Source organism: Canis lupus, chromosome 10, assembly GCF_011100685.1.
Source record: "Canis lupus familiaris isolate Mischka breed German Shepherd chromosome 10, alternate assembly UU_Cfam_GSD_1.0, whole genome shotgun sequence".
Taxonomy (NCBI): domain Eukaryota; kingdom Metazoa; phylum Chordata; class Mammalia; order Carnivora; family Canidae; genus Canis; species Canis lupus.
The window spans coordinates 50,348,617-50,374,930 of record NC_049231.1 but is presented as its reverse complement, the minus strand read 5'-3'; the positions used below and the strand labels follow the sequence as shown (position 1 = coordinate 50,374,930).

General features: G+C 39.4%; 1 protein-coding gene and 1 long non-coding RNA gene across 16 annotated transcripts in view; one reads left to right on the top strand and one right to left on the bottom strand.

Annotated features, from left to right (window-relative positions):
- LOC102155086 overlaps nt 1-9,027 on the bottom strand; it is a 126,555-nt gene extending 117,528 nt beyond the window's left edge. For 8 of the 15 annotated variants that reach the window (XR_005365900.1, XR_005365903.1, XR_005365907.1 and 5 more), the window contains exons 1-3: nt 8,157-8,478; nt 7,359-7,584; nt 6,799-6,897 (exon numbers count right to left, since the gene is read on the bottom strand). This is a non-coding gene — a long non-coding RNA (uncharacterized LOC102155086). Of the gene's footprint in view, nt 1-6,798; nt 6,898-7,358; nt 7,585-8,156; nt 8,479-8,507 lie in introns of those variants that run through there. The other 7 variants (XR_005365908.1, XR_005365910.1, XR_005365909.1 and 4 more) reach the window with 5 other exon arrangements.
- CALM2 (calmodulin 2) lies at nt 8,779-23,657 on the top strand. The gene is made up of 6 exons (XM_038551229.1): nt 8,779-8,909; nt 15,169-15,199; nt 21,489-21,632; nt 21,722-21,828; nt 22,107-22,242; nt 23,013-23,657. Exons 1-6 carry the CDS (start codon nt 8,907-8,909, stop codon nt 23,039-23,041), a joined length of 450 nt encoding a protein of 149 aa, XP_038407157.1. The 5' UTR covers nt 8,779-8,906; the 3' UTR covers nt 23,042-23,657.
- The last annotated feature ends 2,657 nt before the right edge of the window (nt 23,658-26,314 follow it).

Below are 26,314 nucleotides of genomic sequence, written 5' to 3'. Positions count from 1 at the left end.
TATTGTTCCACAGGTTACTTACCAATTAAACATGGAAAACACACCTTAAAATGGTGAGGTCTGGTAGATGGCATCTTAACTAAGTGATCGAATTTATCATCACTAAGAATGGAATGATGGCTCTTGAGATGATACAGTATAAAATACACAACATTGGCTGTGAATTATTTTTTTAAGATTTTATTTATTTTACACAGAGAGATAGAGAGAGGGATAGAGTACAAGCAGGGGAAGTGGCAGGCAGAGGGAGAAGCAGGCTCCCCACTGAGCAGAGAGCCCAATGTGGGGCTCTATCCCAGGACCCTGGGATCATGACCCAAGCAGAAGGCAGATGCTTAACCAACTGAGTCACACAGGTGCCCCTGCCTATGCAATATTTTTGCTAAAAGTCTTCAACCAGAATCTTGTCTTTAGTCCTAAATTCTAGTTTATAGGAAATACAGGGTATAGAGCATCATGTCAAATAATACTATGAGAAAGCAATCAGACAAATCCAGAATATGGACATTGTAAAAGAAAATTGTTCTAGATCCTTCAAAATATCAATGTCATGAACAACAAAGATAGGGGAAATATCTAAATTAAAATTAGAAGTCTAAAGAGATGTAATCCTGCAAAGATTGTAATCTTGTAATCTGATAACCCCTGTCAGATCCCAGTTAGAAAAAATAAAACAACTATAAAATCATTTTGGAGACAGAAATTTAAGTATATGCTGGATCAAAGATAGTACAGAATTTTTTAAGTATGGTAACAGTGTTGTGGGTTTTTAGGAGAATATCCTTATTCATAGGAGAGATATGCTGAAATTCAGGGCTGAAGTATGATGCCTGTAACTTTCTTTCAAATGTTTCATCCAAAAATAATTTGTATTTATGAGCCTAGGTGGCTCAGTCATTAAGCATCTGCCTTCGGCTCAGGTCATGATCCTGGGGTCCTGGAATCGAGTCCCACATTGGGCTCCCTGCTCAGTGGGTAGTCTGCTTCTCTCTCTCCCTTTGGCCCTCCCCCTACATGCTCTCTCACTCTTTCACTATCAAATAAATAAGTAAAATCTTAAAAAAAATAATTTGTAGATTAGTGTGTGTGTGTATGTGTGGAGAGGGAGAAAGAGCAAATGTGGCAAACGCTAGACATTGTTGACTCAAACTGGATAGTATATGAATAGTTTGTACCATTCTTTCAACTTTTCTGTACATTTGAAAATTTTCAAAATAGAGAACTAAATTTCTGAGGAAATGTTTGGCAGTTAAAAAAAAAAAAGCAGTTCTTTTATGCTTAATCAGTCTTGTAATTGAAACAGGGGCACATCTAGGTCTCCCCCAGCCCCCACATGAATAGCAGGGGTTGTGACTCTTATTACTTTGGAACCAGTGAAAGTGGGAATGTAGCAGTAAAATAAAGAAGATATTTTACCTAACGCAACTCCCATTTTCTCATGCAGAGGGGAAGCTGACCTCCTTCCTTCCAGGAAAGACCTTGGAAAGTCACAAGAGGTGACTATTTCCCCACAAAGTATACTTTCATTATTAATATGATTTCAGGGCACAACAAATAACATGAAGAATTTAGCAAATCCAGATACTAATCCATAACTTTCTAATGAAGTTCTCATAGGGTGCATCTGATCCCATAGCCACATAGAGCTGCGAATCTTCTTTACAGACCGGCCCCTGGTTTCTGATTTCTCTACAGAAGAGAGGTCAGTGAATCGCAAACAGAGAGCAAAATGGCAGATGGGCTTCCAAACTGAAGTTGTTACCAAGAATTTCATGGAAGATATAGCAGACAGTATGATTCAGAGCACACCATAAAGAAAACTGATATGTAGGAAATGAAGGAAAGAAAGAAGGCAGGTAGCTAGTTAAGTTTAGAACATTTGGAAATATTTTTTCAAAGCAGACAATGGTTTACTCCAAGTTCTATGAGCAGAACCTAGAATTATTGGCTAGATAATTAGGTGGGGAATTGGACACTGTGAAGAAGGGAAGAGAGGACCCCAATAGTGCCCACTTTAGAGTCTTGAGGCTGGGGAATCCTGATTTTATAAGCCAAAAGATAATCACAAACCAAGCCAGGATGAAGAAAATGAAATTAAAACTTGAGGTTAAAATTTTGAGGTTGCAGAGAATTCATACCCTCATGTTGCCACTACAGTACCAACCATGACATAAATCACCCATTTTCTGTGAAACCATTCACAGTTGAAAGCATAATTTTTTTAGCTTAATTATGTGGTGGTTAATTGCTTTAATTCATATTTCATCAAGCCTAATGTAGAGTGAACAACAAATTCCTTAAATAAGATGCGAAGAAATGCAATTTAAAAATTGTATAAACAATTATTATACAATGACACAAAAAAATCTCAAGGAAGATGAAAATTACATTTGCTTAAATATATATTTAGTATTTTCAAATTGATTTAAATAATGACTTACATTAGAAGATGAGAATTGTCCTGCTGGCCACTTTCTCCCTTTTTATAATTTATAAGACAACTCACGCTTTGTAATAGTCTTCTTTGTTTAAAAATGTGTGAAGAAGGCATGTGCAAAATGATAATATCCTTGTCCATTCATCCACTTATTCATTTGACAAAATTTACTGGGCATCAACTGTGTCACCAAGTAAGGTAAGGGTGAAAACATAATTACAGTCCCTCAAGGGACTCAGTGTAGTTGGTGCCACTAACCTATAAGGATATAGTACCATAAGGTGTTATAAGGATATTTTGAGTGAGAGTGATTATTTCTCCATGGACCAAGGGGAGAGGGTGAGTGGGCTAGGAAGACATCACAGGGAATATGATGTTTGGGCCAAGGATAAGTGGATGTGCAATAGGCAGTGGGAAAGGGAAGAAGAATGTTCTAGGCAGAGGGAGCAGCAAGAGGAATGACAAGGACTGGAAAAACAGTGTAGTACACGCAGATATCTGCAAGTTGTTCAGCGTGGCTTGGGTGACATCATGAAGGGAGGTGCTTTTCAATGAAGCCAGAATAGAGAGCAGATTGGGGTGAAAATATGAGAAGTTCAGTTTTGATGTGCTTTTAGGACCTAAGGACTTCCAGAGGAGTTGCCAGTAAGCATTTTCAGGACTTCAGGACAGGGCCCTGACCTAGCCTCACTTTAGAGAGGCTGGTTGTGGCCCTCTTTCAGATGTACGTCTACACAAAGGGCCATGGGGATGTCCTACCTAGAGCCCACATCCCCCTACTCTTTTAAGACTACTCTATGTCCCTTGCTCATATAGCACTGAGGCTGCTTCCAGGGCATATGTAGGCTTCTCTCTCAGATCCACTCTCCAGAGAACTCTGTCTCTAAGGGTGCATGTCTCTAGGTCCTGAGGGATGGACAACAGTGGGGCTGTTGATGGAGCCTACTCACTACTATGCTTGTGTACACACAGGTGAATGTAAGACCTCTCAACAGTGCAGATGGAGCTGGGGTTGAGAAGAGAAATGGGTGGGCTGTGGGTTTGAGGATGGCTTCCTTATACTTCCACAATTTGGTGTGTAAGTTCAAGGTTATAAAATTGGCCATGGCCATCCAGGTTGTTATGAAAGTTTGTCAAGTTATGAAAGTTTATCTGTCAAGATAACAGAAGATATTTGTTTGTTAGCTTGATTCACAACTTTTACATATATAACATATGCTATATAATTCTCAGTTTATACTCTTGACTGAACCCACAGGTGGCCTGAGTGGCTGGAAATACAGACCAGGAGTTTAGGAAGACTTTACATCTTGCCATCCATATTTAGAGGTCATTGGCACAGAGCCAATGCTATGGGAGTGGGGAGTTTGTTCAGGGCAGGTGTCAAAAGTCACAAGCAAGAGAGCCATGGCTTAATCCTGAGGCATTCCAGCTACAGGTGAAGGAGCCAGCCAAGGAGCTTGAAAGAAACTGCCAGAGAGGTAGGAGAAGTACTTGCAAGGGGTTGTTCCCAAAGCCAAGTGAGAAGAGTGTTTCAAGAGGAATGGAATGGTCAACAATATGGACAATATATGTAAAGTGATCAGCATGGTGCCTAGCCCATGGTGAGCACCCACTCACCAGTGGCTGTGAATGTGCTAATAATGATGTTGATGATAGAGGTGACAATGATATTTCTGTTCCTCTGTGCTTCTTTTCTCTGCCTCAAACACCTTTTCCTTATTCTCCAACTCTACTCAAATTGCTATGGATCACATTCTCTAGGAAGTCCTCCCTTTGCCTATTAGGTTGTCCTCCTACATGCTCCCATGGTCTCCTATGCTCATTCTTATCATTGCACATTAGCAAATAATAGGCTACTGGTATTTATTGATTGAGTGGTAACAGCTTCTTAGGTGCCCAATCGCCCTGGTTTGCCTGGGACTGTATGGTTTAGCACTGAAAGTCCTGGGTCCCAGGAAACCTTTCAGTTTTGGACAAATGTGGATGGTCACCCTAAAATGGCATCTCAATTTTTTTGAGTGAATAAATGAATAAAAGGCAGAATGTCAATATCAAAGCTAATGACCCTCAATCTTTCCCGTGTTTATATGAGTGTAAGCCCATGCAGGATGTTCTTTCTATATTCTCTTCACCCCTTATTGAGAATGCTGTGGGCAAAACATTCTCATGACCTGGTTGGATTCCTGTCCCAGCTCTGTTTTGCCCCATAATAGCACTGAGGCTGAAGGGAGGTGCTAGAAAAGGAAAGCTTCACTTTCTCAACTAGGGCTCCTTACCTGATCCACAGAACAAGAAAATGATTTGAGCACTGGTTTCTCCATTCTCTCAAAATTGACACACAACAAATTGCCATCCGAGTAAGAGAGAGGTTAAGCAAATTGTTGATGCCTTAGGGTATTTAGGGCTTAATTCTTTCACCTGTCAAGAGTCACACAGGCCCTACAATCAAGAATGCCAGTCTGATCGTCCTCTGTCCTTGTTGGTTAGGACAGCTGGCTAGAGGAAAGAAGCTATGGGAAGGAAGTCTCAAAGGATAGGACTTGTGTTATCTGTATTCTGCAAAATGAGGAACTGAGGCCTGGAGAGGAAGCACATTCTCATTTTCCCAAAGTGGACAAAGGTAGAAACCTGTGAGACCTCACTAGTCAAGAGAGGGAAACAAAGACAACCAACCACCTCCTAGGCTGTGGTGTGGTGCCTGTCATCAACTTTGCTTCTCAGCTGGCAATTGCCAAAGTTCAGGCTGCACTGTATGTCATCTTGTTGAAGACAAATGCTCTATAAATAAATTGACTTGGAACAGTCTCAAATACACATAAACCACAATGGCTTTAAATGTAAGTCTTGACTTTTTTCTCATTTTTTCTCATCTTGGAGAGGTCAGCAAGGAAGTTTCTACAAGAGAGGCTTACTGAAATTCAGCCTAGAAACCAAGAACTTTCCTGTAGTCTCTTTAACAGGCATATTTCATTACCAAATATTTGTTTAAAAGCTTGATCCAATACATACAATGCTAAGCACGCACTTGTATGTTAGACTTAAGCTTGTGCTTGTTATACGTTACACATCAATCCTTTTAAAAATTCATTTTCTAGAAGAGGTGATTATTCATTTTGTCATTCAATTTCCTATCATTAAAAATTTTATATGTAAAATTATGCATACTGATGGGGTACTGTGTGAAGAGAGAATATTTTTAGTGACTGAGAGAAAAGATTGTTGATGGCTCTTCCATCAGAGGAGGAATCATAGATAAATTTCTGAGAAATACCTTGGAAAGACTTGGGAGCTACCAGAACACAGAGTAGTGGAACTATGGCCTTAGGGCTCTTGTCTCCAGCTTCGATTCTGAAGCAGAGGTACCTACAATTAAGTAATATTCTAAATGGTATTTCATTTGTGAGATAAAGCTAATTACCTCCCCTGACCCTGCCTCATTACAGTATTAAGTTAGTAAGGATAATAGAAGCATGAGGGTCCTGAGTTCTTCCCCTTCCCCCCTCCCCCTCCTCCTCTCCTCTCCCTCTCCTCTCCTCTCCTCTTCCTCTTCCTCCTCCTCTCCTCTCCTCTCCTTTCCTTTCCTTCTTTCTTTCTTTCCTAAGATTTTATTTATTTATTCATGAGAGACACAGAGAGAGAGGCAGAGGGAGAAGCAGGCTCCATGCAGGGAGACCAATGCAGGACCCAATCCCAGGACCCCAGGATCATGCACTGAGTCAAAGGCAAACACCCAACCACTGAGCCACCCAGGCATCCAGGGTCCTGAGTTTTCATTAAAGAGTCATTCAACTGAAAGGAAGGTCACAGTGCTGCCAATACTAATTGAAAGAGTACTCACTTTATGTCTGGTTTGCATGACTGAAAGAAAGAGGATCCATCCCTGGCCTAGTAAATACTTTCAATGGTATGAAGAAATGTCTAAATAGGCTAAAAGAGGTTAAATTCCACTGAAGCTTTCCAAGTATGTGCAGATAGCAGTTACAGAATGTCTTGGTCTTGATGGGCAACCTTCTCCTCAGCAGGCAAGATTTCACCTTGGCCTGCTAAAAATCCTGCTCGCTTACATTTCAAGGCTCCATAAGCCAATGCTTTTCACTGAGAAATTTTAAGGCTTACTGTAGCCTAAGATGATTCTTTCTGGACACTAGTTCTACCAACAACCTTCTTGAGGAACTGCAGTTTGAGCATTAAACCCTAGCTCCTTTCTAACTTCCCAGCAACCCTTGCCTGTGTTTGGCTGGCTCTAGTAATGCCTAAAATCACTGACAGCTCCTCCATCATGACATGCAATCGCATGTCTTTGGGCCTCTGCTCTGTTCTTCCTTCCACCTGGAATTTGCTTCTCTCTTCCTCCTTACCTTTTGCTTGTTTCCTAGGTCATTTATTGTATCAGATTCAGTTTAGGAGTGATCTTCTTTAGAAATCCTTCTGGAACTTCTGTGGCTTGTAAGCTCCCTCTATGGTAACAATTACATTATAGTCAACATCAAATTCATACAGTAGGTGTTCACAATCTGCTTGTTAAGTATTTCAAGTTATGCATACCCTTGCTTATTTGGGGTGGGACCAAAGAGCTAATTAAAAAAAATGCATATGTGTGATAAAGTACACATAAAACTGACCATCTTAGCCATTTTGAAGTGCACAGTTCAGTGATATTAAGCACATTCAAAATGTGTAAACATCTCCACCACCCACCCTCCTAAGTCTTTTCATCTGTAGATCTGAAACTCCATACCCTCTAAACAGTAACTCCCCATTCCCCCTGCTCCACCCTCTGGTAACCACTATCTTATCTAATAATCTACTGGAAAATCCCTGGTAAACTGCTGTCTCTGATTTTAATTACTCTAAGTACCCCACATAAATGGAATTCTACAATATCTTTATCTTTTTGTGACTAGTTTATGTCACTTACCACATGTCCTCAAGGTTCATCCATGTTGCAACACCCTGTAGAATTTCCTTTTTTGAGGCTGAATGATATTCTTAAGTATGTATATGCCACATTTTGCTCATCCATTTATCTACTGACGGACATTTGGGTTGCTTCCAAGTTTTAGCTATATCGAATAACACAGCCTTGAGAATAGGTGTATCAACATCTCTTCAAGATCTTGCTTTCAGTTCTTCTGGGTACATACCTAGAATTGGAATTATTGCATGATATGGCAATTGTCTTTTAATTTTTCACTTTCGTAGTGGTTGTACCATTTCACATTCCCACCAACAGCGCACACGGGCTCCAGTTCCAAGGAGCTGACTCTTAAACATGTCTTTTAAACGTCCACTTAAATCTGAGCGGTCAGAGACCCGAAAGGGCCAATTGATTACAGGGTCCCTCGCTTGTTGGGTACCTACCTTGAGCCAGATACTTGAACGTTTCACATTAACTCTAAAATTCCTATCATTTTAATCCTTACAAAAACCTTTTCAGAGAAGTATTATCACCTCCTCCATTTTATGAGGCTCGAGAGGACTCATCCAAGGTCACACATCTAAGAAAGTGGACCAACCAACACTTGCACCCAGGTCTGACTCCAACCGAGGACCCTGTTATATTCCACGACACCAAAAGGCTATCGGGGCGGGAACTGATCCCACGGGATCCCTGATGCCGTGGTTTCTGAGGGACTTTTCCGGGAAAGCACCCCTCGTAAGATAAGGAGAACCCTTTTGGATTAGGCTCGCAGCTAAGCAGCTGCATTTTCCTTACCTAGGTTTTTATAGGGTTTTGTGAGGGAGTAAAATTGAAAAATGTGTGGCCTCCACGAGGCGGGGAGGCTGGGCGCGGGGTACAGGTTTCCGGGGTCTTTCGGCGTCGTTCTCTCTCCGCCTGAGGTGTTTTCGCCTCCGCCTGTACCGGGGAGAGGCGGGAAAGCGTGTGTGTGTGAGTGTGGGAGGGCAGCATGGGTGGGGGAGAAAGGTTCTCCGGCCAGGCGCAGGGGAAGCGACTCTGCCGCCTGGCGCAGTTGCCAGGGCAGCGCGGCCCGAGCAGCAACGGCAGAAGCCGCACCGCGTCCCGGCGGCGGCTGCGAGCCCCGAGTGACGCATTGCAGGTACGAACCAGCCAATCAGAGGCCGACTCAACGATCCTCGGCCGCGAGCCGCCACCATGATGCTCCTCCGCGCCGCAAAGTAGCGCCCCGCGGGCGCGACTCCACCGGCCGGTACCCGGGCTCGCTGAGCAGTGAAACCCACTTACGTCATCCGCTCGCCCACTTCCCTTTCTCTTTTGCTTCGTCGAGTCCGTAACAGTGGAGACAGGAGTCCGAGCCGAGCTGGAGAGGAGGGGGCTTAGCCGGGACTCGTTTGCGCTGTTCCGTTATCTGGCGTGCGGCGGAGGGATCTGGCGGAGGGAGGTGTTTATGAGGCGCTGGGGGCGGAGGAGGAGAATTAGTCCGAGCGGGGCGAGCGAGCTGACTGGTTGTGTGGCCGCTTCTCGGAGACCGGTAGCGCTTGCAGCATGGTGAGTGCGCCGCTGAGCTGCCGGCGCTCGGCCTGAGGGGGGACGAGGCTGAAGGAAACTTGTCTGGGGGGGTACGTTGCTCCCCCCACCCCCTTCCGGAGTGGTCTTCGCCGGAAGGTTGGCGCGAAAGAGCCTGGGGGCGCCGCGGCGGCTGCGTCGCAGGTGCTCCCCATCGCCGTCCTCCTCCGGGAGGAGCGCTCTAGCGCTGTGGGGGCCGGGAGCGTTGCCCGCGAGGCGGCGGAGCTCCTCAGGGGCTCGGCGGGGTGAGGCGGAGGGCGGTTCCGGGCGGGGGGCGGCCCAGCACATGGTGCAGACGAGAGAGTGGAAGGGCGCGGGGAGCGGGCGGGCAGGCGCCTCGGGTCGGGCATCTCGGAAGGTCAGTGCCGGGGCCGGATTCAAAAGCCCAACGGACGGTTAGTGCTGGCGCCAGGAAGCGCCTTTGTCCGCTCGCGGCCGCCATGCGCCGAGGGGGCGGGAGGGAGCGCGAGGCCCGGGGCGAGCGCCAGCGCCGCCGTTAGCCCGCATCCCCCGCGTGCCGGGCGGGGGGCGGGGGGCGCGCGGGCGGGCGCGGCGCGCTGTGTGGGCCGAGCCCGCGCGGCGCGGGGAGCGGCCGGGGGGGGGGGGGGCGGGGCGGCGTGGCCGGGGCCGCCGCCCGCTCGGCTCGCGCCCCAGCTGCTGCGCTGGCACCTGCAGGGCTGCGGAGGGCGCGGCGGGGCCGGCCGGTTGGGGATGGGTGGGGGGGGAGGGCGGCCTGGCAGGTTCCCATCCCCCTTCCCCCCCCTCCCCCGCTCCGGGTGGCGAGAAGGAAGCTCGGTTGATCCTGAATCTTCCCCACTCCATCTGGGGCCTTTTCCTGCTCCCCGGGCTGGACATTGAACAACAAATTTATCTTAAGTGGCTCCGTCGTTGGTTGAAGGGAATGAGCTTTTTATACCTGAAGTCTGGCGCATCCTCTGCGCGTCTCGTTACAGCCCTCTGCTCCGGCTTGGGTCTGAAAGGCTCTCTAGTCGCTCACCGAAGGCAGGCTTCGGCGCGACTGGCTTTTATCCTCCCGTAAGCAGCGTCTGTATTCTATGGAGGACCCACGTGCACTCCTGATGTTAACCACAGCCTTGCCCCCGCTCCAGCTCCAGCTCCAGCTCCGTGGAAAAGGAGTCGTATTTCCGTATAGAAAATGCTAGACCACGGTTACATGCCGTCCAATGCATTTGCACAGTAGTGGCTGTCAAATACTGTAGTGAAGGAAGGGTGTACCGGGGGCAGGGGGAGCAGGGGATTTTTCAAAAGCATTTTCCTGTCATCAGTTGAGACCGGAACTCCTGGTTTTTTTTTCCTGCTTAAAAAAAAAAAAATCTAATGAGGGCGGTAATTTGCAATACCTATTTTGTGTTTCCGTCTGCCAAGTGGTTACAGCGATGGGTGTGTCTAGAAGGCAAGGTGACATCTTAAACAGGAGTTGGGAGTCCTTGCCAACTGAAACCTCCAGCTTGTATGGGTGTGGGGAGAGGAGTTCACCTTGGTTAAAACTAGTGTTCATTCAAGTTTGATGCATTCATTCTATTTTGATTTTTTAAATTATTTTTTCCTGACTTCAAACATACTGGTTGGATTTACTTTCAGATTACATTATAAGCATGGAATCAAGGTTCTAAATTGTGCAATAAGTTTTTAAAAATGTTTTTAAATGAACGGTAAAATTTTTACCTAATCAGTCTCATACTTGAATCAGGAACTCGAATAGATTTTCTGGGTGATGTATACAGTTTTTAATCTTGCTTTCATGGTCCTTGCCAGTGATAAGCTTTTCTAGTTACTGTTTACATCATTGGTGCTTTGGGGGTTTTGAGTTAGTTAGATTGACAGTCATTATTAAGTAAAATTAATTTGGAAGTTGTCTTAAAGCAACATAATAATTATAAGACCTGGAGAAGATTTAAAATTAGGGCTCTTATCAAGTTTAAAGAATAAGAATTTGTCTTGGGTTTACATGTAGTTGATATTGAAAGGGCTGGGGATTGCTTCAAGAAGACTTTGGGGCCTGCCTAATAAGTAGAAGACAGGAAGAGGTAGAAAGTTTTGTGCTTGTCTAAATAATGTTTATTGTGTCAAATTGTAAGGAGATCAGTTGGTGTTACACTCAAGTATGGCCCTGTTAAATACATAGAAAGTTCTAGATTTAGGTACAGCAATCGAATTAGGCCTTTAGTAAAGGTCCTAATTTCTCTGAAGTAATTTGTCTTCATGGTTTTTCTTGGTGTAAGATGCTATGTAGTAAGTGCTATTCTGTCAGAATTAGGGTATCTGTTAACTCTACTGAAATATTCTAAAGACTGCTTTTGATAAAGGTAAAACAATTACCCTGACTTCTGAAATTGTAGAAAAAATTTTACTTAATGAAGCCTTTGTTGTATCCAAGTAGAACTTGGAATAAAAATGAATGAATGAATGAATGAAAGCTAAAAGTTTGTATCTGTTTTAAACCTGTGGATTCAAAAAAAAAAAATAAACCTGTGGATTCATACATTTATTCAGATAAGACTTTTGGATTATTTTTAAACTGCTGTTCACTAGATAAACTCCCAAGAGTATCCATATCCACTTTGAACGCTGTTTAGGAAATGTTTGATAGGTATATATAATGTATTGACTTTTCAGATCACCCATTAGTCTAGATTAATGTTTCCAGTGTTTACAAATCACCTGTGGTTCTTAAAAATGCGGATTCTGTTCTAGTTCAGTAGGTCTGGTGTGGAACCTGAGAGTGTCCTAGTGCCCGGAAGCTTTTCTCTCCAGTGATGAACCGGAGGAGGAATTCCATCAATTGTTAGAGAAATAAAGGAGTAAGAACTAGTTACCTCTCCAGTGGATTATTATTTACTTTACCGAGATAAACACACATGTTAATGAGCTTGAGTTTTCCCAAAAGTATAATTCTTATAGTTCTTCTAACTAAGAAAATGGCACTCTCCATAGACAGAAATAAGAACCAAATTTATTTGCATGTAGTTGGAAATGGCTTACAAATTAGTGTGCTAGGGAGTGGTGTGTTTTGCTTTTAGTAGGCCTTAATCTGAATGTTGCTGGTAAAGTTTATTTTAAAACCTTGGATCTTGGATTAGTAGTAAATATAAAAACTGCTTTAAGTTTTTTGAAACATTGCAAGTAAAATCAAGGAGCGCTTTTAAGGCTATATGAGTAACAGCATTCTGTTTGATAGTTCATTCCTTAAAGTACATTTGTGACTTTTTCTGTTTCTTTTCCTTTTTGGGGGGTGGGAGGCAGGGCAAAGAGGGAGAGGGAGAGAGAATCTAAAGAAATCTCCATGCCAAGTGGGAAACGCAAAGCAGGGCTTAATATCTCAACCTTCAGGTCAGATCTTGACCTGAGCTGAAATCAAGAGTGATTTCGCTTAACTGGGCTACGCAGGCACCCCTCCTCATTTGTGAAGTTTTCTGAGATTGTGTCTGCCTAGAGATGAATGAAGAGCTGGACAAGATGTGGGACCATTGAGTTTTGGCTTTTCCAAGCAAAATTGGATGATTTTAAAGTTTTGTTTTATAGCTAACTTCCTTTTCTTCTTTCCTTCCTTCTTAGCTTTAATATAAATGCACCTTCCCAAAATCCACCCCTTCCTCCCTGCTGAGAGAACAAACCCTGTTTACCTTTCTGCACATAGCTTTCACATATACTGTGCCTTCCATACATTTAGCTTAACTAAGTCTGTAGTCCTAAACTGATTTCATCAGCTGCATCTCTCCCCGGGCTGCACCTTGTGCTTTCAGTTTATGGAAATTTATTTTCTCAGATTAAATCAAACAAAAATAACATGGAACAATGGTAGGATTGGTGTTTTAAAAGACGGTTAACAAATATTTATTGTTTTTCATGGTCTCAATTTTATATTCTGATACCTAGAAAAGACACTAGACAATGTTATGCAATGCTTGGTTGTAAATGGATGAGAATAGTAAAATTAAATTTCTATGTTGCAGTAATACATTTTAAACTTAATAACTTCCTAGAAAGGGTAAGTTTTAAATAGGCATCTCCATAATATATGATAAAAAGCACACATGTGCATATGTGTATTTTGGTCATTTTTAAGTATATCATAAGTGATCTGGTGGACAGAATGGGGTGAAGATAACTAGGATAAAAGATAAAATATGGCAAGAAGAAAATAAACTTCAAAATGCCTGCATATAATACAGTCAATATGAGATTTATAATGGGGCCCTGCTACTCTGAAGCAAGAGGTGATAATGCTATGCATGTTTGTCTTCTGTGTGGAAGTTGAACTTGTCAGGTTCATATTTAACATTGTAGGTTCTTTAATTAGTTAATATATAAAATAATTATCACTGAACTCTTTGGGTTGGCCCTTTACACAGCTTCTCATTCTGCACAATAACTTTATAAGGTAGATACTAATATTGTATGGATGAAATTGACTGAGTGGTTGAGTAACCTGTCCAGTCTCACATGGCTTTTAAGTGGCAGAGCTAGGATACTAGTCCAGCAATGATTCAAAGCCGTATGCTTTTTTTTTTTTTTTTTTACCTCCGCCCTGCCATGTTGCCCTTTTTTTTCTGAAATGTTAGAAGTCCTTCAAAATGGAATCAGAGTAGAAGTAAATCTTAATAGTCTCAAACAAAGTGAACATCAAGTCAGTGGATTTACTGTGTTTCAAATCTTACTCCTTAGGGAAAACAGTGTATGACTGATTTTATATCAGATACTTGGTGGAGATTTGAGATTTGAAAGGATAAAAGTAGATTTTTTTTTAACTCCTGCATTTGAATTTAATTATTGCCTTTTCAATTTTAAGTTACCAGGCCTTTTGCTTTTTTGCTTTCTCAGAATAGAAACAAGTTGGGTTTACATGGAGGTCAAGTCAAAATTGTTGAGCAGGGAAAGAAATTTAGGCTTTCTGGGTTCCTTCCCAAATTTTCTCATGCTGACCCCTAGAGAAATATGATGCTATTCTACATTAAGGTATTCTTTAAGAAGAATGAAACCAGGCAGTGTTACTCTTTCATACTAATAAGTGAATGGGTTAATCACAATTTGCTTGATTCCGAATAGGTAAGAATACTAGAAGCCTGTGTCTAGTTAGTACCATGTAAACATTGATTTGTGGGTTCATGTATTTTAAGTGATGAAATGTCCAAATCAAAGGCCACATGAAAAAAAAGGAGCCTTGGTATTTTGCAGATGTGTTTATTATATATTATGGTACTCTGCATTTAAAACTTAAAGGCAATAATGAATACATCTAATACCTTTGTGTTTTAATTCTGACTCCGCTAGTTACTAATTTTGTAGTTCTCCCTGAAATGTAACCTAAACCTCTTTCCCTATTTATATGATAAGGAGGGTTATTGAGAAGATGAATAAAAGCATCTATAAAGGGCTTTAGCAATGTCTGGGCTTTTTTGTTTTTTGTTTTTGTTTTTGTTTTTTTAAGCAAAAACAACTTCTCTATGCTACAAACGTTAACATTAGGCACGCTTTGGGATTTCAAAAGTCAGGAGAAAATGGATGGTTAGACTTAACATTTAGTAAATAATGTAGTTCAAATGTTGAGAATCCTGGATTCTCTGCAGTTGCCTGGCAGGTGAGAAGTAAAAACTGATAGCTTTATGTTGCCCCAACTAGGACAGCTTGGATTTTTATATATAATGGGATTTTTACTTAGTGTTATGGGGTTTTTTGTTTGGTTTTTTAGGTTTGGAAAATAATTTTCATGTCAAAATAATGTATTTAATCATTAATAGGGGTAATTTTGAATGTAGTCATTGGATATTATGTTTGGTTCAGTGGAGATTTCTGATATTCGTGTGTGTTTTATCCACCAGAGGAAGTGGACTTAAGTTTAGGTATCCTAACTTTGAGAAAGGAAACTTTTTGTTGGATTCTCCCTTGCTTTAGAAGAATAACAGCTCCATTTAAATTTTCTAGTATGTCAGATTGCTTTTTTTTCCCCCAATTTGTTTGAAATTTAGACTTTTATATGTATTCTGAAATAATATTTGAGGTATAAGTATTAAACTTGGTCAGGACAGCTTAGCTTTGAAGCTAAACCTGTCTACTTAAGGAGTAAAAAAATGCATACATTTTGTTTGTTCCTCATACTAAGGAATGTTACACTAAATGTTGTTTATGGTACAAGGGGAGCCTTGAAAGTCTTTAAACTTGGTTCTTAATTTAACTGCTCATCTACATACTCTGAACTCAACTATCTCTGATCTCTTTGTAGGCTGACCAACTGACTGAGGAGCAGATTGCAGGTAAGAAATACTTAGCTAAGTGGTACACATTGGATTTTATTATAAATTGAATAGCCAACCTCAAAATAAGATACCTGTAAAAAGAATTGACTTTGATCTATGTAGTAGATAGTAACAAATGGGTGTAATGTAATCTAGTAATTGAATCTGCTTTGGCAGATGAGAAGGTACAGTTGCCTGTGAAAGATGTATGGGGCTAACTAATTAAAGGCAAGTTTTTAGGCTGTGTGAAGATATACTTTGGAAACTTGGTGGTGGTGGTGGTCATTTGTTTTTCTTGAAGATTATCTTTAAAACATGAATTCTGGGCAATTTTTAACACTGCAACTCCAAATACTCCTCATAAAAAAAGAGCCAGGTAGTAATTAATAGGTAACTTGAAATGTTGAATTGGAAAGGGAACATTGAATTTACCCCAGTTTATAGTAGCTAATATTTTGACCTTAGAATTGTATGTAGAATCAACCAGGGATAATCATTATCTCTAGAGAAAACTTAGATCAAGAAGTTACCATTCTATTTTATAAATGTGTAGTAAGTTGAATTTTGTCTTAAAGAACAGTAACAGCTGTTACTGAGCTTTTTAAGTCTTCTCTCCTTTTGTTTGCCGTGGAAATTTGTGAAATTGTTATGTAAAACTTGATGTCATGTTGTCTTTATGTCATAACATTAAACATTGGTACTTTTGATGTTATTCTAACAACTTTGAGATGGTGGGTTAACATCAACTGTAGGGTAAACCTGCTGAAGGATTTTTTTTTTTTTCCTTTCTAGTTCATTGTAATGTTGAAATGCTTTGCAAAATCTTCCTTTACTCTCCTTAGGCTTATTAACACAAGCATCAAGTAGTGTTAACTATCACAGTTTTCCTGGAAGGCAAGAAGTTTGAAGTGTTCAAAAGCACTAAAGCATTTTTTTTTTTTTTATGCTAGAAAAAATTGAGAAAGCCCAATTGGAACTCAGCTATTTATAGCCCATTTAAAGTAAGCCCCTTGCCCGCTCCACATAAACAAATTTGGAGGACTCAGCAATCACTAGTCATCTCAGATATTCATCACAAATATTATTTAATAGGACTATATAAAGTTAGGAAGCTATTAGCATGAAGGACCAAATGTAAGCAGGTTTTATTTTTTATGTGAATTTGAGTTGAATCTGGGATTTGCTTTCAAGGGTTGATACATTGCATGTATTGAGTGTTGAAGTAGTCAACCAAAACTTTGGACCTAATTTCTTTGTTCATTTATATTATTTTAAGTTTTTCAGTGAAATGTGAATTATCCTAAAACAGTTTTTTAAAAATAACATGTCCTTTAGGAAGTGATGGGCTAATTAATATATTCAGCCTTAACTTCTTAACTTCTCTAATACATTTGCCTCCCCTCTCTCTACCTTTCATTTCTTGGTATTCCCAGTCAGGTAGTTGTCACTGCTGAACACGGCATAGCATTTTCACTGTAGGATAGAAAATGTATTAAAGTATCTGTCAGAGTTCATGCTCATTATTGCTCTCCCAAACACACATACAACTATGAAAAAAAAAAACAAAAAAACAGCTTGTGTCTTTTAAATATAAAAGGGCAAAAGAAGCCAAAGCTTTTATACTATTAAAATAAAACTCTGCAAGAACAGGGGACCTTTTTGTTGCCTCTTGTATCCCCTTTGCCTCCCACATAGTAAGGACTGAAGAATCGATACACTTCTTTTCAGAGGTGTGTGACACGAAAAATGTTCCAGAACACTACCTACCCTATCCTAAGAATTGTGCCTCCCTCCAAAATCCCTTCCTTCTAAATAGGATTATTTCAGTGTCCACCTTTGAGGTGGAGGCAAATTTTCTTTATCCTGTTGAGCTGTAAGTGGTAGTCATCAGTGACATCTTAGAGTCCTTACCAAAAAAATAAAATGTCAACAGACTTAATATAACTCAACATTGAGTATAAAGTTCTTTTAAAGCTATTTTAGCTTCATATGATAATCATTACTACTTCAGATTTGTTTAGAAATAACAGCAAATAACTTAGTCTAGAAAGAATGTTTGTTTATATGAAGTTAGTAGAATTGTTTACCTAGTCTTAAAGAGCAATCTGGAAGAGTCCATTGTGACATCACTAGTAATTTTGTTGATGATTCTGCCGTTGCTTGACACTGAAGGGGATTAATAGGAAAAACCTACAAGGATTTTTTTTTTTTAAGTCAAGTGTAGGAGTAAAACTTTCTTGATAAAAGATCATAACCTTACTCGTTTAAATAGTGACAGCAAAAGTCTGATACATGCCCTTTAAGACATAATTTAGAATTTTCTAAATAAATGGAAGTTGGTAAACATACATTAGATTCAGGTAATTCCTGGGAATTACAGTTTAGAATGGAATGCATCTGTACATAAAGATTATACTAGTTCTAAAGTACAGGTAGTGAGATGTAAGGGCAGGGGAATTTAAATTGTACTTTGAGTTTATTTTTATTTCAAGGAGATTTAACAGGTATTTCTGGCTCTATTTAAAAATACAAATAAGAAATTTGGAATAAATCTTGACATTTGTTCCTTTCTTATATCCATAAACTAATAGTTACAGCATAGATATGGTCTTATTTTCTGCTTTTCACTTACTCCAGCAAGCATTTTAAAAGTTGATGTATTTTAGGGGCATCTGGGTGGTTCAGTTGGTTAAGCATCTGACTCTGGATTTCAGCTCAGGTTTTGATATCAGGGTCATGAGTTCAAGCCCTGTGTTGGGCCCCATGCTGGGTGTAGAGCTTTTTTTTTTTTTTTTTTTTTTTTTTTTAAGTTAATGTATTTTAAAACTCCTTGAAATTAAGAATACATATATAAACTTACCATGCATCTTAATAATTAAGTCATATAGTAAAATGGTTATATAGTTACACATTGGAAGCTTTTGCACATGATGGTGGTGTTAAATAATACCTTTAGCTAAGTATTATAGCAGTGAATGTAATATAAGCAAAATCATGTTTCTAAGTGCTTTAATTTTCTCGTACCCTAAGATATTAGGTGATAGATGCCATGCGTTCATACCCTAATAGTTTATGCATTTCTAGACCGTATTTTTCCATCCTGTTGAAAAGAAGAAAAAAAAAAAAACCCACCTGAGTAAAATGGAAATATCTTCATCAAATTCTGTTTGTGGGATTTATTGATCTGTTTTCGTCATTGGATCAATCTAATTAATCTACTGTAGGCTAATTTCATATAAAATCCATCAGTAGTTTGCTACTAAGCTTCTGATACCAGAGGAGTTCCTCTGAAAACAAGTAATTCTAAATGATATGGAATTATGTTAACTAATGAATGTAGTAATTAACTACCCAACCAGTTAGTGATAACCTGGTCTAAAGCTAAGCAGTTAAAAGATTTTAAACTGAAGAAAGTAATGTGGTAATCTAAAGAGGTAATATAACTCAAGTAGTTGTGTGGTTAATTTTAAAGAACCCAGTTAAAATGCTATTTTAGGGACGCCTGGGTGGCTCAATGGTTGAGCATCTGCCTTTGGCTCAGGGCGTGATCCCGGAGTTCTGGGATCGAGTCCCACATTAGGCTTCCTGCATGGAGCCTGCTTCTCCCTCTGTCTCTCTCTCTCTCATGAATAAATAAATAATTTTTTAAAAGGTTATTGTAATAGTCTAGGCAAAAGATGATATGGTCATGAAACAAGATACTGTGTGTAGAGTTGAAGAAAGAAACAGGCAATATTGAAATGGGAGAATTCAACAGGACTTGACAGGTTTCACGGAGAAAGAATTAAATTTAGTGTCTTTTGCTTGCATTCCTAGGGTTGCTGGGGAATATAGAATTCATTTTGATAAGTCTTGCTTGGGGTCAGCCAGGGAACATGTCCTGTAGGAAGTCAGAAATAAAGGTACAGTAGCCCACCATTTATCTGTGTGAGGAGGATACATTCTAAGACCCCAGTGGATGCCTGAAACCACTGACAGTTGCAAACTCTGGTTTTTCCTATATACACACATACACAGTTTAATTGATAAGTTAAGTGCAATAAAAGATGAGCAACAATAACTATTGTTACAATTGTTTATTATACTGCAATGTAAGTTCTGTGAGTGTGATCTCTCTTACTGTACTCTTTTTGTGAGATGATAAAATGCCTCTGTGATGAGATGAAGTGAGTTGAAGGACATAGGCATTGTGATGTAGGGTTAGGCTGCTAGTGACAGGACAGTATGCCAGAAGGATCATTTGCTTCTGGACTGCAGTTGACTGGGTAACTGAAATGGCAGAAAGCAAAACTGGGTAAGAGTGGGGGGACTACTGTATTATGTTGAGAGAGACGAGTAGACTAAAGTCTTCATTATAAGTGGTGATAGATGAGATGGTCAAAAAGAGAAAAAGATAAGAAAATTGGTCACATCTATGTGGGAGAGATAAATGGGAATAAGAGAGCCTTTGGCAGTATAAGGTAGGAGGTAAACTGATGTGCTGTTGTGAAAACCAAGAGAAATTTAAGAGTTTTTTGGTGTAGTTTTGGATGCTGAAGGAAAATGAGATCTTTTTCTTGACACTAAGTATGTATTTTCCAGACATAGTTCTGAGTGCTTTGTGCTTAGTAATTAAATTCGTAAACTTAGGTGGGGATCCCTGGGTGGCTCAGCTTTAGTGCCTGCTTTCGGCCCAGGGCATGATCCTGGAGACTGGATGGAGTCCCGCTCGGGCTCCCTGCATGGGGCCTGCTTCTAACCTCTGCCTGTGTCTCTGCCTCTCTCTCTGTGTCTCATGAATAAATCAATCTTAAAAAAAAAAAAAAAATCATAAACTTAGGAAAGTAGGTATAGTTACTCCTATTGAACAAAAATGAGGAAACTGAGGTAGTAAAGGTTGAGTAACTTAACTTGCTGAAGGTTACAATACTAGTAAGTAGCAGAGCTGGGATTATTTAACCCAAGCAGTTGAATTCCAAAGTCTACTTTTAGTTTCTATGCTATATGGCCTCACATACTTAACACACACTTGTTTGAGCAACTAGGTTGTTACTGGTAAACTTGCCATTTTCAACTGATGAGTTGGAGCTGGAAGTAATTTTAATAGTAGATGGTAGAGAAAGGAGTATGAGTAATGGTGCTTCCCAGGATTTTGAGAGAGATAAGGGCAAGCATGTAAGAAGATCCAAGGTTTGAATTTCATTTTAAGCTAAGAGGTATGATATATGTTAATGGCAGATCAGTAGAGGAGTAGTTGAGTCCAGACAAGAGATTATGGTGGATTGAAACTGGGATGTATATGAATTGGAACAAGGATAGAAAGGCACGAATAGCCTTGGACTATATAAGAGGAAGGAAACTATTTCTTAAACATGTCAGGTATACATTTTCAAATGTATAAATACATTGAGGGAATTTAGCCTGGGAAACTTGCTTTTGGATTTGCATGGGGACAGGGTCTGATACCTTTTAAAAAGTACCTTACCAGAAAATACTAGCTTTGTGTTACTAGCTCATTTATATGACCTTGCACTACCAAATTTAATCTCTGCATTAGTTTATGAAAAAATGGGGAAGCCAGGTATTCTAGACTGTTGCTCCAATAGCTTTCCATGTAATCTAGTGGTGAGTTAAACATAGTATCATAAGACAACTTTTAAGATGTTAGATAATACATTTCAACTCCATTAAAAGTTTGGGATTTTATGTTTTCAAGAAAGGTCTAAATTATCTTTGTTCGCAGTGGTAACAATACTTAGCTAAAACTGGCCATTCATATCTTGATCATCCCGTTGTTAATATCATTTTTGATTTTTGGTGATAGTTCCTTGTATCTCATTGTTCTAAAGTTTAAGGTTTTTGTTGTTCTTAAGTTAGTAAGTTTTTAAAGAGACTTAGTTTTAATTTTCAAGGATTACTTTGGACATAATGCATATAGTCCTATAGAAACACGTCTTGGGTACCAGTAGTCTTATTTTTCTACTCTGAGCTTCAGTAGTAAATAGAGAAGCCAGTCGTTTAGGGCTTTGATTCTTTGCCTTTTCATTGCAGAATAATTTCGACTTTTACCTGGTCTAGATACTGGAGTTCTTTGTAAGATTTTAGGTGAAAAAACTTTGCTGATAGGTCAATATGAGCAGATATTAGTATGATTAAAGATGTTTGAAATGTAAGGTTTTCCCACCTAATTCTTCAGGAATCAAAAACTGATTTCAGGTGTTATCTCCATGTATATCTTTGCTTTAAGAGTTGATTAGTACATTTCATTTAGGAGGTTATTTTTTATTGTTAATCTGTATGTTTGGATTGTGGTCTCTCTTTAAAACAGAATTCAAAGAAGCCTTTTCACTATTTGACAAGGATGGCGATGGAACTATAACAACAAAGGAATTGGGAACTGTAATGAGGTCTCTTGGGCAGAATCCCACAGAAGCAGAGTTACAGGACATGATTAATGAAGTAGATGCTGATGGTAAGTGTTTTTTAATTGGGGGTTTGGAAAAGGGGAGTTGAAGAGGGGCATTTAAATTCTCTTATAATATTTCAACTATACCATTTCAGGAAATGGCACAATTGACTTCCCGGAATTTCTGACAATGATGGCAAGAAAAATGAAAGACACAGACAGTGAAGAAGAAATTAGAGAAGCATTCCGTGTGTTTGATAAGGTAGGTATCAGGGATTGTATTAAATTTTGAGAATAAATCTTGGCAAAGGAGATGTCACTGACTTTGGGACTAGAAACAGTGATTTTTAATTAACGTATGATGTCCTGCCTTGTTCTCAATGGCAATTTATTGGCCAACTATAGATTGTTCTTGGTTGGTATGTATTTTTAAAAGTATATTTTTCTCCCTCTGTGAAGCTTGGTGTAAACTTCCTAAACTTTCATTTCAACTCTTGAGTCTATAATTTTACTTAAATATTTTACTAAATTTTCTTCTAGGATGGCAATGGCTATATTAGTGCAGCAGAGCTTCGCCATGTGATGACAAACCTGGGAGAGAAGTTAACAGATGAAGAGGTTGATGAAATGATCAGGGAAGCAGATATTGATGGTGATGGTCAAGTAAACTATGAAGGTAAGTCTTTCACTACCTCATTCTGTGCTTTGGTTTTTAAGTTAACACAGGTATTTGTTACATATTTCAAAAGTAGTGACACCACCCCACCCCCACCCCCACAAGATGAAGATGCTAATTCAGTTTTTATGTTTACAAAATTTCTGCTCTTCTGAGGGGTTTTTCTACACTACGCCAAAATCACAATCATCTGAGGACTTTTTAGAGCTGTTTATTTTAAGGTCCTACCTGTATACCTAGAATTCTTTGCATTTTAACAAGATTGCTGGACAATTTCATATGCATGTTAAAAGTTTGAGAAGCACTGTACTCCAAACTGCGCTAAAATGATCTTTGTATAATGATAGTGAAACAGTTTTAAAAGCTTTATAAACTTTTCAGGATCCTCAAAATGAAATTAAGGCGGCTTCCCCCTCCTTCATTGGATTTATTTTCCCTCTAATTAGCTTTAATCTGAAATTATTTACTTAATGCTTCAACTAAAAATTATTCCTGTTATACTAAACTTAAGAGCAAGAATGCTTCTATTTGTAATAACTTGTCTAAAGAATTAATTTGGTTTATTGATTAATAATCCTAAATAATTTTGGTTTATGAAGATCTAGGCTTGACAAAGCTTGATAGAGCTAGCCTAAACCAGTTCTCCTGTGTACTGTATATTTTTGAGGAAAGAAAGGGGAATTGGAAACTACTCCGAGATTGAGTAATATGATTGGTTTTGTCAGTCTTTTGTCATTGACGCAACTTTTTGTGTACTTCTTCTTTTTCAGAGTTTGTACAAATGATGACAGCAAAGTGAAGACATTGTACAGAATGTGTTAAATTTCTTGTACAAAATTGTTTATTTGCCTTTTCTTTGTTTGTAACTTATCTGTAAAAGGTTTCCCCCTGCTGTCAAAAAATATGCATGTATAGTAATTAGGACTTCATTCCTCCATGTTTTCTTCCCTTATCTTACTGTCATTGTCCTGAAACCTTATTTTAGAAAATTGATCAAGTAACATGTTGCATGTGGCTTACTCTGGATATATCTAAGCCCTTCTGCACATCTAAACTTAGATGGAGTTGGTCAAATGAGGGAACATCTGGGTTATGCCTTTTTTTTAAGTAGTTTTCTTTAGGAACTGTCAGCATGTTGTTGTTGAAGTGTGGAGTTGTAACTCTGCGTGGACTATGGACAGTCAACAATATGTACTTAAAAGTTGCACTATTGCAAAACGGGTGTATTATCCAGGTACTCGTACACTATTTTTTTGTACTGCTGGTCCTGTACCAGAAACATTTTCTTTTATTGTTACTTGCTTTTTAAACTTTGTTTTAGCCACTTAAAGAAAATCTGCTTATGGCACAATTTGCCTCAAATCCATTCCAAGTTGTATATTTGTTTTCCAATAAAAAAATTACAATTTACCCAACAGTTGCTCTGAATCTGAGTCCTTTAATTAACTTGAGGTTGAACAATTTTGAGAATCAGTTATGGGGGTGATTTTTACTTGATGGATTTTGGATACATTTTTGTTGTTTTACTATCTAGATTGTGTGTGTGTGTGTGTGTGTGTGTGTGTGTTTTAAGATTTTTATTTATTCATGATGGACCTAGAGAGAGAGAGAGAGAAGCAGAGGCACAGGCAGAGGGAGAAGTGGGCTCCATGCTGGGAGCCCAACAGGGGACTTGATCCAGGGACTCCGGAGTGCCGACTCGGGCCGAAGGCAGGTGCCAAACTGCTGAGCCACCCAGGGATCCCCATGTGTTTAGTTTTTAAATTATACTTCAGAAGGCTTAAATGAAAGATTAGAAAACCTTGTTTTTACTTCTATTTGCTAATGTTTTTCATAGTGATTTTTCTTTTTCATAAGGCAAGGGAGAATTTTCAGTTGTCCTGTCTATTCAGGACATGTTTTACCAAAAAAAGGTATCTTTAGGAGTGGATTGGCAGTAACTATACCTTGTTTTAGTTCTTCTAAACCATTGCTTTCTCTATAATTTTAAGCTACTCAAAAAGTAGTTATTAGGGTTTGTTTTGTTAGCTACCTTTTAAAAACTTAGATTCCATAGCAAACCAGAGCCAAGATTAAAAATTAAGTATAATTGTTACCTGATTATTGTAGCCACAAGATATATCTTCCTAGAGAGCAGTCCATTTTAATACCATTGTTACTAGTTTCACCAGAAAATAAAAAACTGATTAGTGAAGGACGAGAGAGAGAAATGGGTTTTACAGGGAAGTTACAGGCGTTGATAATCCTGATATGATGGGGTATTATTACATATTAGGCAGGCAATCATTAAATAGAAAAACCTTGGGATCCCTGGGTGGCGCAGCGGTTTGGCGCCTGCCTTTGGCCCAGGGCGCGATCCTGGAGACCCGGGATCGAATCCCACATCAGGCTCCCGTTGCATGGAGCCTGCTTCTCCCTCCTCCTGTATCTCTGCCTCTCTCTCTCTTTCTCTCTATCATGAATAAATAAATAAATCTTTAAAAAAAAAAAAAAAGAAAAAGAAAAAGAAAAACCTTCATTAGTTGTAACCTTTCAGTCAAAAGGAAGGCCAGCAAGGTATCTGGTGGGAGATTAATGTGTCTGGCTGTTGAGACACAATAGTTATCAGAGTATTAAACCTGGGCTTTGGAGTTTTATTTACTTCAACAGTGTTAATTAAGATCACTGCTCTGTGTAAACTTTAAGTGGTTAATATTATCTAAACTCCAGTTGTTTTACTTGCAAGATGGATATAATTTACCCAACTGTTTATGTTTTTGTTTACTTGGCTTTTACAATATGAAGGTAAAGCACTTAGCATAGTCTGTGGCATTTTTGCAGTAAGTGCTCAGTCGATAATACTATGCTGTAAAACCCCCCAGTTCCGACTGTAAAATGAGGGGATTGGTCAAAGTCCATCTTTCCCAGTTCCGTAGTTCTTCCAGTTCCTACATTTTCAAGTTTAAGTTAACAAGGTAGAAGGGGGCACACTATTTTGGGGTATATCATTAATTGCTGATTTTTATATTCACAAAAGTCACAAAGTCAGTATTGATTTTTATAGGAAATTCAAAGTATACAGCAGGTTTTGGGGTGTTTTTAAAGGTTTGTTTTTGGGAGGGGGGTGGTGTTGGGAGAAGAGGGGCAGAGGGGAGATTGAGAAACTAAAATCTTGCTGAGTGCAGACCAGACTTGGGCCTTAATTTCATGACCTGGATCACAATAGCTGAAACCAAGAGTCAGATGCTTAACCAACTGCACCACTCAGGAGCCCCCTTGAAGTATAGAACAGTTTATGTAATTTAACTGGTCATATTGGGCACATAATGAGCTGGATTCAAATCTCAGTTCTGCCTTCTACAACGATCTTTTTTTTTTTTTTTTTTCTTTTTTTTTTTTAAGATTTATTTATTCATGAGAGACCTAGGCAGAGGGAAAAGCAGGCTCCTCACAGGGAGCCTGATGTAGGACTCGATCTCAGATTCTGGGGTCACACTCTGAGTCAAAAGCAGATGCTCAACCTCTGAGCCACCCAGGCGTCCCTTCTACAACAATCTTAATGGAACTCCGGACTAATTTTAAAACCTATCTTTAAATCTTAACCATACTGCCTGTTTTATTTTAGCAGGATCACGGTAATTGGTAATTATTACCTCAACTGCTATCTGTAGCACGTTTGCTCTCAGGTTATTCTAACAAAAATTGTTAGAATGCTGCAGTTAGAAATGATCCATGCTTTAGGATGTATTTTACAGAATTTTTATTAAAGATCTGATGCATAGCATAGATACTGTTGACCTCTACTTAGTGTAGTCTTAGAAATACTTTTCCCCCCTTTTAAAACTGCTGTTATAACCTGAAAATTCTAAATTTTTCTCAGTGATACTGTACAAGACTATGTTTTCTTAGGACATTTTGTTTATCCTACATGCTTAATCTGTCTTATTGGTGAAGTCCTTGAAGTCTTTGACCTATGCTGTTTCTATTTTTGAGATTCTCAAAACTATTTTCTCATCTAGATGTTCTTTTCTATTTCACACCTTGTATGGGTTTCTAGACTTCTCTGTACCTTTCATCATATTCCTTTAGTCTC